Genomic DNA, 16,145 nt, shown 5'->3' on the forward strand with positions numbered 1-16,145 from the left:
ATCCTTTGGTTGTATGCCCAGTAATGAGATTGCTGGTGTCAAATGGTATTTCTGGTTCTAGATCCTTGAGGAATCACTACACTGTCTTCCACAATGGTTGAACTAATTTACACTCCTAGCAACAGTGTAAAAGCATTCCTATTTCTCCACATCCTTTCCAGCATCTATTGTTTCCTGACTTTTTAATGATCACCATTCTAACTGGTGTGAGATGTTATCTCATTGTGGTTTTGATTTGCATTTCTCTAACGACCAGTGATGATTAGCTTTTTTTCATATGCTTGTCGGCTGCATGAATGTCTTTTTGAGAGGGGTCTGTTCATATCCTTTGCCCACTTTTTGACGGGGTTGTTTTTTCCTGTAAATCTGTTTAAGCTCCTTATAGATTCTGGATATTAGCCCTTTGTCAGATGGATAGATTGCACAAATTTTCTTCCATTCTTTAGGTTGCCTGTTCACTCTGATGATCGTTTCTTTTGCTGTGCAGAAGCTCTTTAGTTTAATTAGGTCCCATTTGTCAATTTTGGCTTTTGTTGCCATTGCTTTTGGTGTTTTAGTCATGAAGTCTTTGCCCATGCATACGGCCTGGATGGTATTACCTAGGTTTTCTTCTAGGGTTTTTATGGTTTTAGGCCTTACGTTTAAGTCTTTAATCCATCTACAGTTATTTTTTTGTATAAGGTGTAAGGAAGGGGTCCAGTTTCAGCTTTTTACATATGGCCAGCCAGTTTTCCCAACACCATTTATTAAATAGGGAATCCCCTCCCATTGCTTGTTTTTGTCAGGTTTGTCAAAGATCAGATAGTTGTAGATGTGTGGCATTATTTCTGAGGCCTCTGTTCTGTTCCATTGGTCTATATAACTGTTTTGGTATCAGTATCATGCTGTTTTGGTACCAGTATCATGCTGTTTTGGTTGCTGTAGCCTTGTAGTATAGTTTGAAGTCAGGTAGTGTGATGCCTTCAGCTTTGGTCTTTTTGCCTAGCATTGTCTTGGCTATATGGGCTCTTTTTTGGTTCCATATGAAATTTAAAGTAGTTTTTTCTAATTCTATGAAGAAAGTCAATGGTAGCTTGATGGGGCTGGCATTGAATCTATAAATTACTTTGGGCAGTATGGCCATTTTCATGATATAGATTCTTCCTATCCATGAGCATGGAATGTTTTTCCGTTTGTTTGTGTCCTTTCTTATTTCTTTGGGCAGTGGTGTGCAGTTCTCCTTGAAGAGGTCCTTCACATCCCTTGTAAGTTGTATTCCTAGGTATTTTATTATCTTTGTGGCAATTATGAATGGGAGTTCACTCGTGATTTCTCTCTCTGTTTGTCTGTTATTGGTGTATAGGAATGCTTGTGATTTTTGCACGTTGATTTTGTATGCTGAGACTGCTGAAGTTGCTTATAAGCTTAAGGAGATTTTGGGCTGAGACAATGGGGTTTTCTAAATATACAATCATGTCACCTGCAAACAGAGACAAGTTGACTTCTTCTTTCCCTATTTAAATACCCTCTATTTCTTTCTCTTGCCTGATTGCTCTGGCCAGAACTTCCAATACTATGTTGAATAGGAGTGGTGAGAGAGGGCCTCTCTGTCTTGTGCTGGTTTTCAAAGGGAATGCTTCCAGCTTTTGCCCACTCAGTATGATATTGGCTGTGGGTTTGTCATAAATAGCTCTTATTATTTTGAGATACATTCCATCAATACCTAGTTTATTAAGAGTTTTTAGCATGAAGGAGTGTTGAATTTTATCAAAGCCCTTTTCTGCATCTATTGAGATAATCATGTGGTTTTTGTCATTGTTTCTGTTTATGTGATGAATTATGTTTTTTGATTTGTGTATGTTGATCCAGCCTTGCATCCCAGGGATGAAGCTGACTTGATCATGGTAGATAAGCTTTTGATGTGCTGCTGGATTCGGTTTGCCAGTATTTTATTGAGGATTTTTGCATCGATGTTCATCAGGGATGTTGGTCTGAAATTTTCTTTTTTTGTTGTGTCTCTGCCTGGTTTTGGCATCAGGATGATGCTGGCCTCATAAAGTGGGTTAGGGAGGAGTCCCTCTTTTTTTCATTATTTGGAATAGTTTCAGAAGGAATGGTACCAGCTCCTCTTTGTACCTCTGGTAGAATTCAGCTATGAGTCCATCTGGTCCTGGACTTCTTTTGGTTGGTAGCCTATTAATTACTGCCTCAATTTCAGCACTTGTTATTGGTCTATTCAGTATTTGACTTCTTCCTGGTTTTGTCTTGGGAGGGTGTGTGTGTCCAGGAATTTATTCATTTCTTTTAGATTTTCTAGTTTATTTGCATAGAGGTGTTTATAGTATTCTCTAATGGTAGTTTGTATTTCTGTGTGATCAGTGGTAACATCTTCTTTATCATTTTTTACTGCATCTGATTCTTCTCTCTTTTCTTTTTTATTAGTCTGTCTAGCAGTCTATTTTGCTAATCTTTTCAAAAAATCAGCTCCTGGATTCGTCGATTTTTTGAAGCGTTTTTCGTGTCTGTATCTCTTTCAGTTCGGCTCTTAGTTATTTCTCGTCTTCTGCTACCTTTTGAATTTGTTTGTTCTTGCTTCTCTAGTTCTTTTAATTGTGATGTTAGGGTGTCAATTTTAGATCTTTCTCACTTTGTCCTGTAGGCATTTAGTGCTATAAAATTCACCTCTAAACACTGCTTTAGTTGTGTCTCTGAGATTCTGGTACACTATGTCTTTGTTCTCATTGGTTTCAAAGAACTTATTTATTTCTGCCTTAATTTCATTATTTACTCAGTAGTCATTCAGGAGCAGGTTGTTCAGGTTCCCTGTAGTTGTGTGATTTTGAGTGAGTTTTGTAATCCTGAGTTCTAATTTGATTGCATTGTGGTCTGAGAGACTGTTTGTTACGATTTCCGTTCTTTTCCATTTGCTGAAGAGTGTTTTACTCCCAATTATGCCAGTTTTAGAATAAGTGTGATATGGTGCTGAGAAGAATGCTGAAGTCTGTTGATTTGGGGTAGAGAGTTCTGTAGATGTCTATTAAGTCAGCTTGGTCCAGAGCTGAGTTCAAGTCCTGAATATCCTTGTTAATTTTCTGTCTCGTTGTTCCGTCTAATATTGACAGTGGGGTGTTAAAGTCTCTGACTATTATTGTGTGGGAATCTAAGTCTCTTTGTAGGTCTTTCAGGACTTGCTTTATGAATCTGAGTGCTCCTGTATTGGGTGCATATATACTTAAGATAGTTAGCTCTTCTTGTTGCATTGATCCCTTTACCATTATGTAATGCCCTTCTTAAGTCTTTTTTGATCTTTGTTGGTTTAAAGTCTGTTTTATCACAGACTAGGATTGCAACCCTTGCTTTTTTTTTTTTTTTGCTTTCCATTTGCTTGGTAAATATTCCTCCATCCCCTTATTTTGAGCCTATGTGTATCTTTGTACATGACACAGGTCTCCTGAATACAGCACACAGATGGGTCTTGACTCTTTATCCAATTTTCCAGTCTGTGTCTTTTAATTGGGGCATTTAGCCTATTTACATTTAAGGTTAATAGTTATGTGTGAATTTGATCCTGTCATTATCATGCCAGCTGGTTATTTTGCCCGTTAGTTGATGCAGTTTCTTCATAGTGTCAATGGTCTTTACAATTTGATATGTTTTTGCAGTGGCTGGTACCAGTTTTTCCTTTCCATATTTAGTGCTTCCTTCAGGAGCCCTTGTAAGGCAGATCTAGTGGTGACAAAATCCCTCAGCATTTGCTTGTCTGTAAAGGATTTTATTTCTCCTTCACTTACGAAGTTTAGTTTGGCTGGATATGAAATTCTGGGTTGAAAATTCTTTTCTTTAAGAATGTTGAATATTGGCCCCCTTTCTCTTCTGGCTTGTTGGATTTCTGCCAAGAGATCTGCTGTTAGTCTGATGGGCTTCCCTTTGTGGGTAGCTCAACCTTTCTCTCTGGCTGCCCTTAATATTTTTTCCTTCATTCCAACCTTGGTGAATCTGCTTGTGTCTTGGTGTTGCTCTTTTTGAGGAGTATCTTGTGGTGTTCTCTGTATTTACTGAATTTGAATGTTGGCCTGTCTTGCTAGCTTGGGGAAGTTCTCCTGGATAATATCCTGAAGTGTTTTCCAACTTGGTTCCATTCTCCCTGTCACTTTTAGGTACATCAATCAAACGTAGGTTTGGTCCTTCCACATAGCCTCATATTGCTTGGAGGCTTTGTTCATTCCTTTTCTTTCTTTTTTCTCTAATCTTGTCTTCATGCTTTATTTCTTTTATTTGATTTTCAATCTCTTAACTCCTTTCTTCCGCTTGATCGATTTGGGTATTGATACTTGTGTATGCTAAACAAAGTTCTTTTGCTGTGTTTTTCGGTTCTATCAGGTCATTATTTATGTTCTTCTCTAAACTGGTTATTCTAGTTAGCAATTCCCTTAACCTTTTTTCAAGTTTCTTAGCTTCCTTTCATTGAGTTAGAAGATGCTCCTTTAGCTCAGAGGAGTTTATTACCCACCTTCTGAAGCCTATTTCTGTCAATTTGTCAAACTCATTCTCCATCCAGTTATGTTCCCTTGCTGGAGAGGAGTTGTGATCCTTTGGAGGAGAAGAGGCATTCTGGTTTTTGGAATTTTCAGCCTTTTTGCACTGTTTTTTCCTCATCTTCATGGATTTATCTACCTTTGGTCTTTGATGCTGGTGACCTTTGGATGGGGTTTTGGTGTGGACATCCTTTTTGTTGATGTTGATGCTATTCCTTTCCGTTTGTTAATTTTCCTTTTAACAGTCAGGCACCTCTGCTGCAGGTCTGCTGGAGTTTGCTGGAGGCCCACTTCAGACCCTGTTTGCCCTGGTATCACCATCAGAGGCTGGAGAACAGCAAAGATTGCTGCCTGTTCCTTCCTCTGGAAGCTTCATTCCAGACTGGCACCCACCAGTTGCCAGCCGGAGCTCTCTTGTATGAGGTGTCTGTCGACTCCTGCTGGGAAGTGTCTCCTAGTCAGGAGGCACGGGGGGTCAGGGACCCACTTGAGGAAGCAGTCTATCCCTTAGCAGAGCTTGAGTACTGTGCTGGGTGGGAGATCTGCTGCTCTCTTTAGAGCCAGCAGGCCGGAACATTTAAGTCTGTCGAAGCTGTACCCACAGCTGCCCCTTCCCCTAGGTGCTCTGTCCCAAGGAGTTGGAAGTTTTATCTATAAGCCCCTGACTGGGGCTGCTTCTTTTCTTTCAGAGATGCTCTCCCCAGAGAGAAGGAATCTAGAGAGGCAGTCTAGCTACAGTGGCTTTACATCTATATTTTTATAAGTATAAAATTAGAAGCTAATTAGATATAATGAATGCTCAAGTAAAGTAGATGTATTTTCACATTTACATCCATTTCCAGATTTTGTGATACTCAGTTTGTAAAGAAGTCCAATTCTGGACTTTGCTGCATTTGCTTTTCAACAAAATTTGCTTTTCAACAAAAATTGTACTCAGTATTTTCACTAAACTATGTAAGAGCACTTAGCTCGTTGATAACTTTCATCACCATTGTGAAGCTATACAAGTTATAAACTATTTTAAGGCTTTTCCCATCCCAATTTAGGCCTTAATTATTACTGTGCAGAAAACATTTTGCTGCAGCAACTGTTCTTAGATGTCTCCAAATCAAAACAGAAGTCAGGATTCAGGTGACAGCAAATAAAATTTCCAAAATAATAAAATATCAGGTAAATATAATCTCTCATCTCTCATCTTCTCTCTCTCCATCTCCCTATGTCCCTTTCCTTCTCTCTCTCTCTCTCACACACACACACACACAGAGAGAGAGAGAGACACACACACATATTCTTCCTCTAAAAAGAAAAACCAATAATCCTCTATGGAGACAGTTGTGAATCAAAGGTTTCTTCTGCAGGAGTTACATCCATCTCTGAATTTCCTAGAGAGCAGCAAAGGGCCTTGTGTTTTATTCCCCTTCCACACTTAATCACTGGACTGCGGGCCCAGACTGAATGAGTAGCTCATTAGAATCACTGAGTTCACTGAGGGGATGAGAGATTCCTTCCTGGCTGGGTGCTAAGTGATACTCCCATAAGGATTTTGTGGTTACAAAACGTGCTGGATATGGAGGTAACCTGTCTGGGAGTCCTGTCACTCCAAGGATCACCTGGAATGCTCTGGAAAAACACATGACCTGGCTGAATGAGTTCTGTTGAATTGTTTAGCCTACGCCTTCATTTAAGCAGCTTATACTGCATTAATGAGGTTATTGTTCCTTTGCCGTCCAATTGTTCCCAAGCTGATTTTTTGCATATATGTTTTACATCCTTAACAAGAATGCCTGTCTCCTCCTGTTTCAGAGTCTCTTGCACAGTGCTGAGCATGAGTGGAGCTTGCTAAATCATTGCTAAATGAAACAATGGGCTGTAAGCATGTCCTGTGGGATCTGCATCTTCAGATCATCCTGAAGTACTCAACAACCACATCTTCTTCCAGGAACAGAGCCCAACATAAACTGGTAGGGTTTGCTGTCTTAGACAGCTAAGAGAACGAGGAGTGGAGCTAGTGAACAAGCAGTGAAGGGGGCAGTTCCTTAATGCCATCCCAACTGAACTTCAACAGTCTGACAAGCTAGCATTTTGGGTAAATATCTCAGTATACTTGTCACAGAGTTAAGTAAAATGGACTTTCTTCAAGGGAAGTGCTTTTAATACAATAACTTTTTGTTCTTTTTAACCAATGGATTAAAAATTTAACACATTTACTACATCTGGCATATTTATATATTGTATCTAAACAGATATTCAAGCTGCATTATAATATAATAATAAAAAACCGATCTCAGTCTGTCTGTTAAGACTTTGTGAGTCTTTGTGCCATTGTTGGAGTAGTGCTAATTATCAAGCAAAGACATGATAATTACGTAGAGCTTTTTTGCTAAAAGAAGGAATCTTTTTCAACATCCACGCACTGCACAATTTCCTATGACCCTATAGCACTACTCTGGTATGGCCCAGAAATTTGTATTTCTGCCTAAAGGCTGGAGATTATATTATTTCTATCTCTCCCCATACTTTTTCTTCTTGTGAGTAAACTGTTTTTAGAGGGTTAAGGAAGAGGGGTAATGGTCCAAATGGGAAATATAAAACTAATGACCCTTCATGAAACATATTATGCTCCTCATTAAACTTATTCAGTTAAATGTATTCCATTAAATTAAAATAAATAGGATTTTAAATTTTACCCAGGAGCAGTAAACAATCTTAACTTTCGACTTTATGGTAGATCCATTCTAAGAACGAATTCAAATCCCTGATGTATCATAGGTCTTTGCCTCCAACACAATTTATGTGCTAGTGCTGCAGAGGTTTTCAAATTTAGTGTGTCTAAGAATTACTTGGGAACTTTTTTTTTTTTTTTGAGACGGAGTCTTGCTCTGTCACCCAGGCCGGAGTGCAGTGGCGCGGTCTCGACTCGCTGCAAGCTCTGCCTCCCGGGTTCAGGCCATTCTCCTGCCTCTCGAGTAACTGAGACTACAGGCGCCCGCCACCACGCTCGGCTAATTTTTTGGATTTTTAGTAGAGACGGGGTTTCACCATGTTAGCCCCGATGATCTCAACCTCCTGACCTCATAATGCGCCCGCCTCGGCCTCCCAAAGTACTGGGATTACAGGTGTGAGCCACTGCGCCCGGCCTACTTGGGGAACTTTTTATAAATGCAACTTCCAATCCAGATCCCCTCTTCTCCACCAAGTGTCTCAAGTATCCTAATTTCACTCCACGTGAAGATGATGTAAATTTTATCAAGTTTAGCGGTCCCATCTTACTTCTTTTTCCATGATCTCTGTTATTACTAAAATGTGGAGAAGCCAAATATGTGAAGAATGCATAATTCAGGGAGTTGAACAGGACGGACCTACAATGTGTTAGACTTGTTATGTTCATCCAAATAATTGAGCCATCGAATCTCTAGATTTGGCCCAGGAGCCTCGAGGTGTCTTTTTGAGAGATTCAGAGATTTAATCTATTGATGTTAACAGGAAAATGGAGCTGGTTCTTTACTCCTGTTTTACAAGTATTGCTTTTTTAAAAATTATAATCTTGCAAAAGCACTTTCAAATCCAATGCCTTCATTTTTGAGATGAGAAAATTTCAGCCCAGAGAGGTACCCAACTTGTCACACTGCACAAAAGTGCAAGACAAGGATTCAAATGAAAAACAATGACTCTTAACCCAGTGCTGTTTTTGTGGCATTTAAAGAAATCTGACTTTCAAATATCCACCTATCAAAAAGCATGAAGTTTTCATACAATATATGAAGTGGGTTTTTTGTTGTTGTTGTTGTTAAACAGACAGGGTCTTGCTCTGTCACTCAGGCTGGAGTGCAGAGGCACAATCTAGGCTCACTGAAGCCTTGACCTCTCAGGCTCAAGCCATCTTCCCCCTTCAGCCCCCCAGGTAGCTGGGACCACACATGCATGCCACCATGCCTGGCTAATTTTTATATTTTTTTGCGGAGACGGAGTTTTGCCATGTTACCCAGGCTGCTCTCAAACTCCTGAGCTCAGGCAATCCGCCCACCTAGGCCTCCCAAAGTGTTGGCATTATAGGCGTGAGCCACCGCACCTGGCCAATATATGAAGTTTTAAGTTGCCTTCAAGTTATATAATATATTCCTGAGAAAAACCCTCAGAAGATGAATGTTCTAGGTTTTAAACTCCTTTAAGAAGGCAAATTTTAGAAGTCAACATATTTTCCAATTGGCTCATTATGGTTCTACAGCGTTTCACATGACATTAAGGACTAGCAGTTCCAGTGTAATGATAAATTCCAACTCAAATTCTTTTGTTACCTGACTTTTGTTATAATGGTTTTAGTAATGACATGGAGTTTTGAGTAAATAGTTGTTTTGTTTTCTGAATTTATTTTACATATGTATTAGTGCACACACACAAGCAGTGTTCACCTTCATATTTTTGTACTTTCATATTTATATGCAAATAAAAAACTATCTGAAATGCATAGGTAAATTGTATCAGTGATCCTAAATTTCAAGATCAAGGCAAGCACACAATTCTAATTATCAATGAAAAACTAAAATAATGCATAGTATTTTAAGCACATATCACCCTAGGTCTATTTATCATTCAGTTTTGTTTCTCTGAAATTATTTCCTTGGCCTCGTTAGGCAAAAATAAAATACAATAATCAGCTCAATACTTTTGAAAAACTTTCAAATAAAAACAAAGAAATGAGAATTAGTCTTAGACAATTGTAACCGGTAAAAGGGAGATGGATGTGGGAGGCATATTCATTTGATCAGGATTAGCATTACATTTTTTTACAATGTGGAACCAGTCTAAGCAATGTCAAGAATGACGTGTACTCTGGCAAACCGACTCTTGAGTACATACTTTTGAAACACTTATTAATTTTCTTTTCATTCTGAGAAAGCAAGCACAATCTAGGGAAGCCAGAGTAGACAAATAGATGAAGAAAATAGGCAGATGGGAACCATCCTTATTATACCTCTTCCTTCTTTGTTTTGTAGTCTTAGTCATTGCTCATGAAGGGTACTACAAAGTATTTAAATAGGATCGATGCTGAAAACGTTTAAAAAGTTCCAGCCAAAACTGTATGGTATGTTACTTATGCTAACACATCTAAAACATTTTTTACTTTCAGCATCATGCTCTTTTATTTTTGGTACAATAAAACAATTTTTTAAATCTGACATTGATTAAACACTATGCTAACATTTAGAAATTCATTTTCATCTGATTTCTGATTCCATGTATATTAACAGTTTTCATTGATATATATAATGATATAATTTTTAGGAAAAAACATTTCTAGGAGAATAATTGCCTTTACTCTTCCAGCAAGAAAGCATTCAGAATAATGAATTACAAAGAAGAGACATAAATCGAAAAACTGAAAGTGTAAGGTTGGGGTGAGTTCATTTTTAAATAGTTTTTTCTTTGATGATGCCAGGAAACTATTATATACCTAAAATAAATGACCAGAAGTGTCTAAAATATGGATGAGCTATTCCCTGGCAAGAGTTCCCAACCATGGTGTCCTGATACATAGCTGCGGACAATGACCACTTGCAAAAGATGAAGCAAATAGTTTGACACTGGTACTTGATTCTAGCAAAGACCAGATCTTACATGGTCTCTATCATCGCATCACTCTAACTTTTCAGGGGGAGAGAAAAGGTGGAGTAAGAATTGCGATAGATAGTAATCCTGGGTCTACCTATGGGACTATGAACACCTTAGGAAAAAGAACACCATGTGTGTATGTGTGTGTGGCAGGGGGAGGTCCAAACGCCCCTGCTTGCGGAGGCTTGGGGCTCACCACGCATGCTCTCTCACCTCCACGATGTCTGAGTTTGTCCGGCTCTCATGCGGCTCATTGTACTCCGTGTACTTGAGAAGCACTTTGTCCATGTCGGTGCTGGCATACTGGAACAGCTTGTTGGTGCTGTTGAAGATGATCAGTGCAATCTCACAGTCACACAGCACGCTCAGCTCGTAAGCCTTCTTCATCAACCCAAATTTCCTCTTTGTAAATGTCACCTAGAAAAAAGAAAGCAGCCAAGATTTTTAAAAAAATATTCATGCATGTGTGGTTTTTTTTCTTTTCTTTTTTGTTTTCCTTCACAAAACAATGGTGTGTAGTTGTCAGAGCCCTTGGGCACTAACACTTTTAGAAAGAAAGCAAATAAATCTAATATTAATTTCTGCTTATCATTTGAAAATGTGTGATTTCTAGCTTGCTGCTGAATGTGAGACTCTAAATACAAGATTTAATGTAGGGTATTTTAATGAAGGTGACCAGGGAACTGGTCATGTTTCTTTGAGCAAGTTAAGATTTAAAAAAAAATTAATTTCAGCATGGTTAACATATTTCCCAATTAATAATTAGTTTGGAACTTGTTTTTGACTATTTGAAGAGTGGACATGACATTATGAACTTAGCATTTTAGATCTGTGTTCAAACAAGTCTTAAAATTGTCTAGTCTCATGTCATTTAATTGAAAACACTTGAAGGGATATGACTGTGATCTCAGACGATGTTGTATTCTGTTTTCTAGAAACCCAGCAGGGCATTGGGAAGTCTGTTAGCCATCATATGCTTAGGGTTTTGGTGTCATTCTTCTGTGTATCTTTCTTCTTCTCTCAGGCCAGAAACTGTATTGTTAATGCCACCATTTTCTTCTTTTAATCTAATCTATTACCAAGACGCGTAATTCCTTTCCTCAAAATATTTCTCAGGTTCACACTATTTCCCAGGCAACTCTATCACTCATGTCCTTATCACTTCAGTTTTGGACAGCCTAGCAGCTTCCTGTCCTAGATGATCTCCCTGCCTGGAATCATTCCTTCCTCAATTCAACTCAAACTGCAAAGCCTCACTCTTCCTACCGTCTTTTTCCCGATGAACTGTCTACAACAGCTCCCTCTCCCTGGCTTTGAAAACTTCCTACCTGCCAATCTTACCAAATGCAAAAATATATTTCACTCTTCCCAATTTCAACTCTCTTTTAATTGAACTTCAGCTTGTTGCTCCAGTCTGGCTACCGAAAAGGCGTGAACATTCTTTTTTTTTTTTTTGAGACGGAGTCTCTTATAAACCTTTATATGGTCCAGTGTTTCCCAGCAGGTATTCATTCTGTAGAGTACTGTTCCTATAAAATACTCCTTAAGAAAAAAGTTCAATGGCCTAATATGTTTGGAAAAAGAGGCACATTGGTATATTAAAGGCTATGAAATCTTTTAAACTTTGTTTAACTTGCTTTTCGAACCTATTGCTGACATATCGTTTGTTTCTTTGCATATTTATTTATTTTGAGGAGCACTTACTATCACTCTTCAGAACTAGGTTTTTGAGGCACATATTCTGGGAAAAGCTAATTTACTTAATTAAGCTATTGTTTTCAGAACGAATCATTTAAACTTTTTCATACCTTCAAATCCAACCCACCTGGCAGAGGCCAGCTCATTTTATCACAGATTTGTGTGTAGTTCCTAATTGCATATTCCTACCCTTCAACTTTCTCTTTGTCTCCAGACACCCAATGCATGTCCTCCAGTTCCACACCTGTCTAAACATCCTGGATTCTCAAACCCTCCAAAGTTCAACCTCATTATCTTCAGTCTAGAATCTTCTGCCCCTTTTGGAATCCCCATCTCACCATAAACTCAGTCATCCAAACTAGAAACCTCAGAGAGAACTCTGAATGCTGGCCTGCCGCCTTCTCCCACTCCTCACCCTCCCCCACAACTAAATAGATTTATGTTGACAAGGACTGTGGGCTAGCAGACAGAAAGCCTGACCTCCCAGTCTCCTCATTCCTCCACATTTTGTTAATTATTGTTTTACTTATCACCTTTTATTTTTCCTTCACGTTACAATCACATTTTATATTTTCAAATATACAAAATATACACAAAAATATACAAAATATATACAAAAATATGCAAAATATATTTTGTATACAAAATATACGCAAAAATATGCAAAATATATTTTGTATACAAAACATACAAAATAAAAAAATACAAAACTGTGTATATTTTCCTGTGTGATCTGTTTAACCTCTCTTCCACTACAGCGCATGCTCCACAAGGGCATATGCCGTTTTTATTTTGCTCACTACTTTATCCCCAGTGCTTAGACCAGGAGACATGTGTGGGCACATGGTAAAAATCCATGGTATAAAAATTGATAGGGGAAACTACTATGTGAAATCTTTAGAAAGATACAATTGATGTATGTTATACATGTGATAAATTTTCCCATGAAATTTTTTTAACAACTCAAATGCAAAATTTTTTAACAATACATATATTCCTTAATAATAATTATATCATTTTATCATATTGACATTGAAGGTAGTATGGTAGAAAGCAAAGAACATAGGGTTTGTACTTAGAGAACTCTGAATTTGAATGCCGAATTTGCCAGTCATGTGAAATTCACTTAACAACTTCTGTTTTGTTTGTTTGTTTTTTGAGACAGGGTCTCCCCTGTCTCCTAGGCTGGAGTGTAGCGGTACTAGTATAGCTTACTGCAGCCTCCACTTTCCAGGGTCAAACGATCCTCCCGCCTCAACCTCCTGAGTAGCTGGGACTACAGGCGTGCACCAACATCTTCTGGCTTTATCTTTGTTTTAATTTATTTTTAGTAGAAACGAGGTTTCCCTATGTTACCCAGGCTGGTCTCAAACTTCTGAGCTCAAGCGATCCTCCCGCTTAAGCCTTTCAAAGTGCTAGGATTACACGCATAAGCCACCGTGCCTCGCCTCACTTTAAATAAAGTTCTTTGAGTTTGATTTTTCACATTTGTAAACAGAGATTCATACCTACTCTTAAGGCTGTTGTGAGGATTGTATCCAATAATGTGTGTATAGTATTGAGTATAATGCTTAGAGTAGGTGCTCAATAAATATTAGTTCCCACAAATTTCTTAGTTGACTTAACCAAAAAAGAAGAACTAGCAAAATATACTTGTCTTGGTGACTTGAAGAGTCTACCAGTTATGGCTATGTGAGGATGTTATTATGACTGATAGAAAGATAAAGCTGTAGTGACCATTGTTTGGAAAACAAGGCATTTAGATATTTACTAGCCCATATCAACTAGTCAATATTTACTCAGTTACGTTATTTACATTTCAACTTGGATAATTCTTCTTTCTTGTAATTGTCAGTGTTTCACCTTCTATTTCATCTTTATTGATTGTCTTTCTAAAGTACTTCTGATAAAATATAGCTAGTGTTTTATTTTCATATCTGATTATCATACTACTTCAGAAACTTTTATTCTGTTTTATTCAGATGAGTCACAATTGATATTAAGGATGGGCTGAAAACCATCTTTTTGGAATGAATAAAGAAACATAATCATTAATTACACAGAGCTGCACTAAATGTCTTTTAATATTTCTTTTAGAACCAATTTTGATATGAAAATGTACCTGCATATTGGCATTTTACTTAGTGAAATAGGCTACAGAATACGTTCAATACAGAAGGCACTGACCTAGACTACTTTCATATATCTAAAACCACTTTTAATCAGACTTCATGACCACAAGCTATATGTGGAATGTCTCAGTACAGTATGGTTTCTGTTGTACTCAGACCTCAGAATTTTGCACGTTACAACACTCATAATCACAGTACATTTCAGTACAGAAATATCATTAATGCCACTATTTGTGTTTACTTTTAGTGCTCCTCAATTTTTGTGTAACCAAATAGGCTGCTGGATAATGCATACTTATTTAACAATACCCGTCAAAGAAGTCAGTGCATATAGCTTCTTCTGCAATTTAAAACTGCAAACTGAAATGATGACTGTATTAAAGCATGTAAGAAAATATCTTCAAAATCTACTCTTAATTGCTCTAAATTTAATTCTGCATTATGTTCATATTCTTCATAGCATACTCAAAATGTATTTTATAATGCTTTTTCTCATTGTTCATAGTTAGATAAAATTATTTTTAAGCATTAGGCTTTCTAAAGAGATCTGGAATATTACTCTTCATTTAAAATATGCCACTCAATGACAAAGATTTCAATTCTGCGCTTTTATACTTAAATAATGCCTTGTGATGATTACATTTTTCTTAACTTGATAATAGTTTGTAATGGGGACAAGTCCGTATTTCTTTTTAAATAACATGTTTGGAACCTTAGATGAGGCAGAAAGAGGTTTTTACAGTAGTTAGGCAAAGAGTCGCTCTTTTCCAGTATTTACATAAGTCAATATGTTATCAAATTAAAGAGACTTAATGTGTGATATAGCATAGAAAGCAGAACTACTCTGTTAAGTTTTTTATTTTACGTTTTTTCTTTCTATTTTTGAATCTTTAAATAGCCCCAAATGTGATGATGGTATGTTAAGTTTTATAGTGGCCCTGACTTTTAAATCCTAGAATAAGGACAGATATCATACATCTTATGTTGATAATGGCTCTAGAACCTATTAGGTACGAAGGAAAAGCAGAAATTAGAATTTGAAATTGAGAAAAGAAACATTCATTAAATACAGCACCATACAAATCAGTTACTAAAAATTTAAGAAAGTCTATTCACAAAAAACATAAAAATAATTTGGCCAAGTTTTATGGAGCATTTTCTGCATGTCAAACATTATGCTAAGCAATATTTATTGAATATTCTCTATGTCAGGCATTTGTGCTAGGTACTGTGGCTTTCATTACATAAAATAATATCTCCCTTGTTCATATCAGTTCCTTGTGGCTGGAGGAAAAAAAGTCATTTAATTCCTTAACGTTTAAAAGGAATTTTCTTTATTTGGAACAAAATGCATGACTTGGCCAACACAGTTATATTTTCAGTCATGTCTAATAATCTGAATTCATATTTTTATCTAGACTTGGCTGAATTCAGTTTTTGTTTTCAGACCAACCTTTTCTCTAGACTGAGCTAGAAAAATAATAGTAGATGCAAATTCAGTCAAGATGAGTATGAAATGAAATCTACCTTACTGGTTATTTCTACTCTTGACTTGGTGAAAGCTGATTGTGGTATTACTCCCATCTCTCCTTTTCCACCTGGCCACTGGATGCGCCCATCATGCTGTAAGGGTTAGTTTAAATGCCAACTTCTTTCTTTGATGCTTTCCTTGTCACATTCAGACAAAACTCATTCCTTTCTCATTGTAGTCCTCCAGCACTTTTTACAAATCTTTATTATGAGACTTACTCCAGTATTACAAAGTTGGTTGTATATGAGTTTTCCCTTCTGCCAGATTTGAATTCCCCAAAGACCCTCCCTCTCAGGCCTCTCACAGACTCTGACCAGTGGCCACTCAATGAACCTTTGCTGAATGAGTGTATTATGGAATGGAAATACTCCATTTTGAAGTCTGAATGTTTCGGTATAATTTTATGTTAGAGTAGATACTTTTTTACTTGCCTTTTAAATAATTTAATCTCTCAAAAATAGAGATTTTGGACACGTATACCTTTATTTTACTACAATGTTTAGCTTATTAGTGACACAAATCTTAAGATAAAGTAATTATACTATCTTGGAATTTATAATAAAGAAGGTAAATGATGTCTGGAGAAAAATATATATGTAAATATGCTGTAGATTTCAAGAAAAATATACTTCAAAAAGTTCAGAGAAAAGTTTTTTTCTT

At 37.2% G+C, this 16,145-nt stretch overlaps 1 protein-coding gene across 29 annotated transcripts in view; it reads right to left on the reverse strand.

Moving 5' to 3' along the window:
* MEF2C (myocyte enhancer factor 2C) overlaps window positions 1-16,145 on the reverse strand; it is a 167,163-nt gene that overhangs the window by 75,001 nt on the left and 76,017 nt on the right. For all 29 annotated transcript variants that reach the window (XM_063664966.1, XM_054489531.2, XM_063664967.1 and 26 more), the window contains one exon: window positions 10,338-10,541. In XM_063664966.1, coding sequence (XP_063521036.1) covers window positions 10,338-10,541 — 204 coding nt within the window. The remainder of the gene's footprint in view (window positions 1-10,337; window positions 10,542-16,145) is intronic.

This window comes from Pongo pygmaeus, chromosome 4 (assembly GCF_028885625.2).
Source record: "Pongo pygmaeus isolate AG05252 chromosome 4, NHGRI_mPonPyg2-v2.0_pri, whole genome shotgun sequence".
In the NCBI taxonomy this organism is placed as follows: Eukaryota; Metazoa; Chordata; class Mammalia; order Primates; family Hominidae; genus Pongo; species Pongo pygmaeus.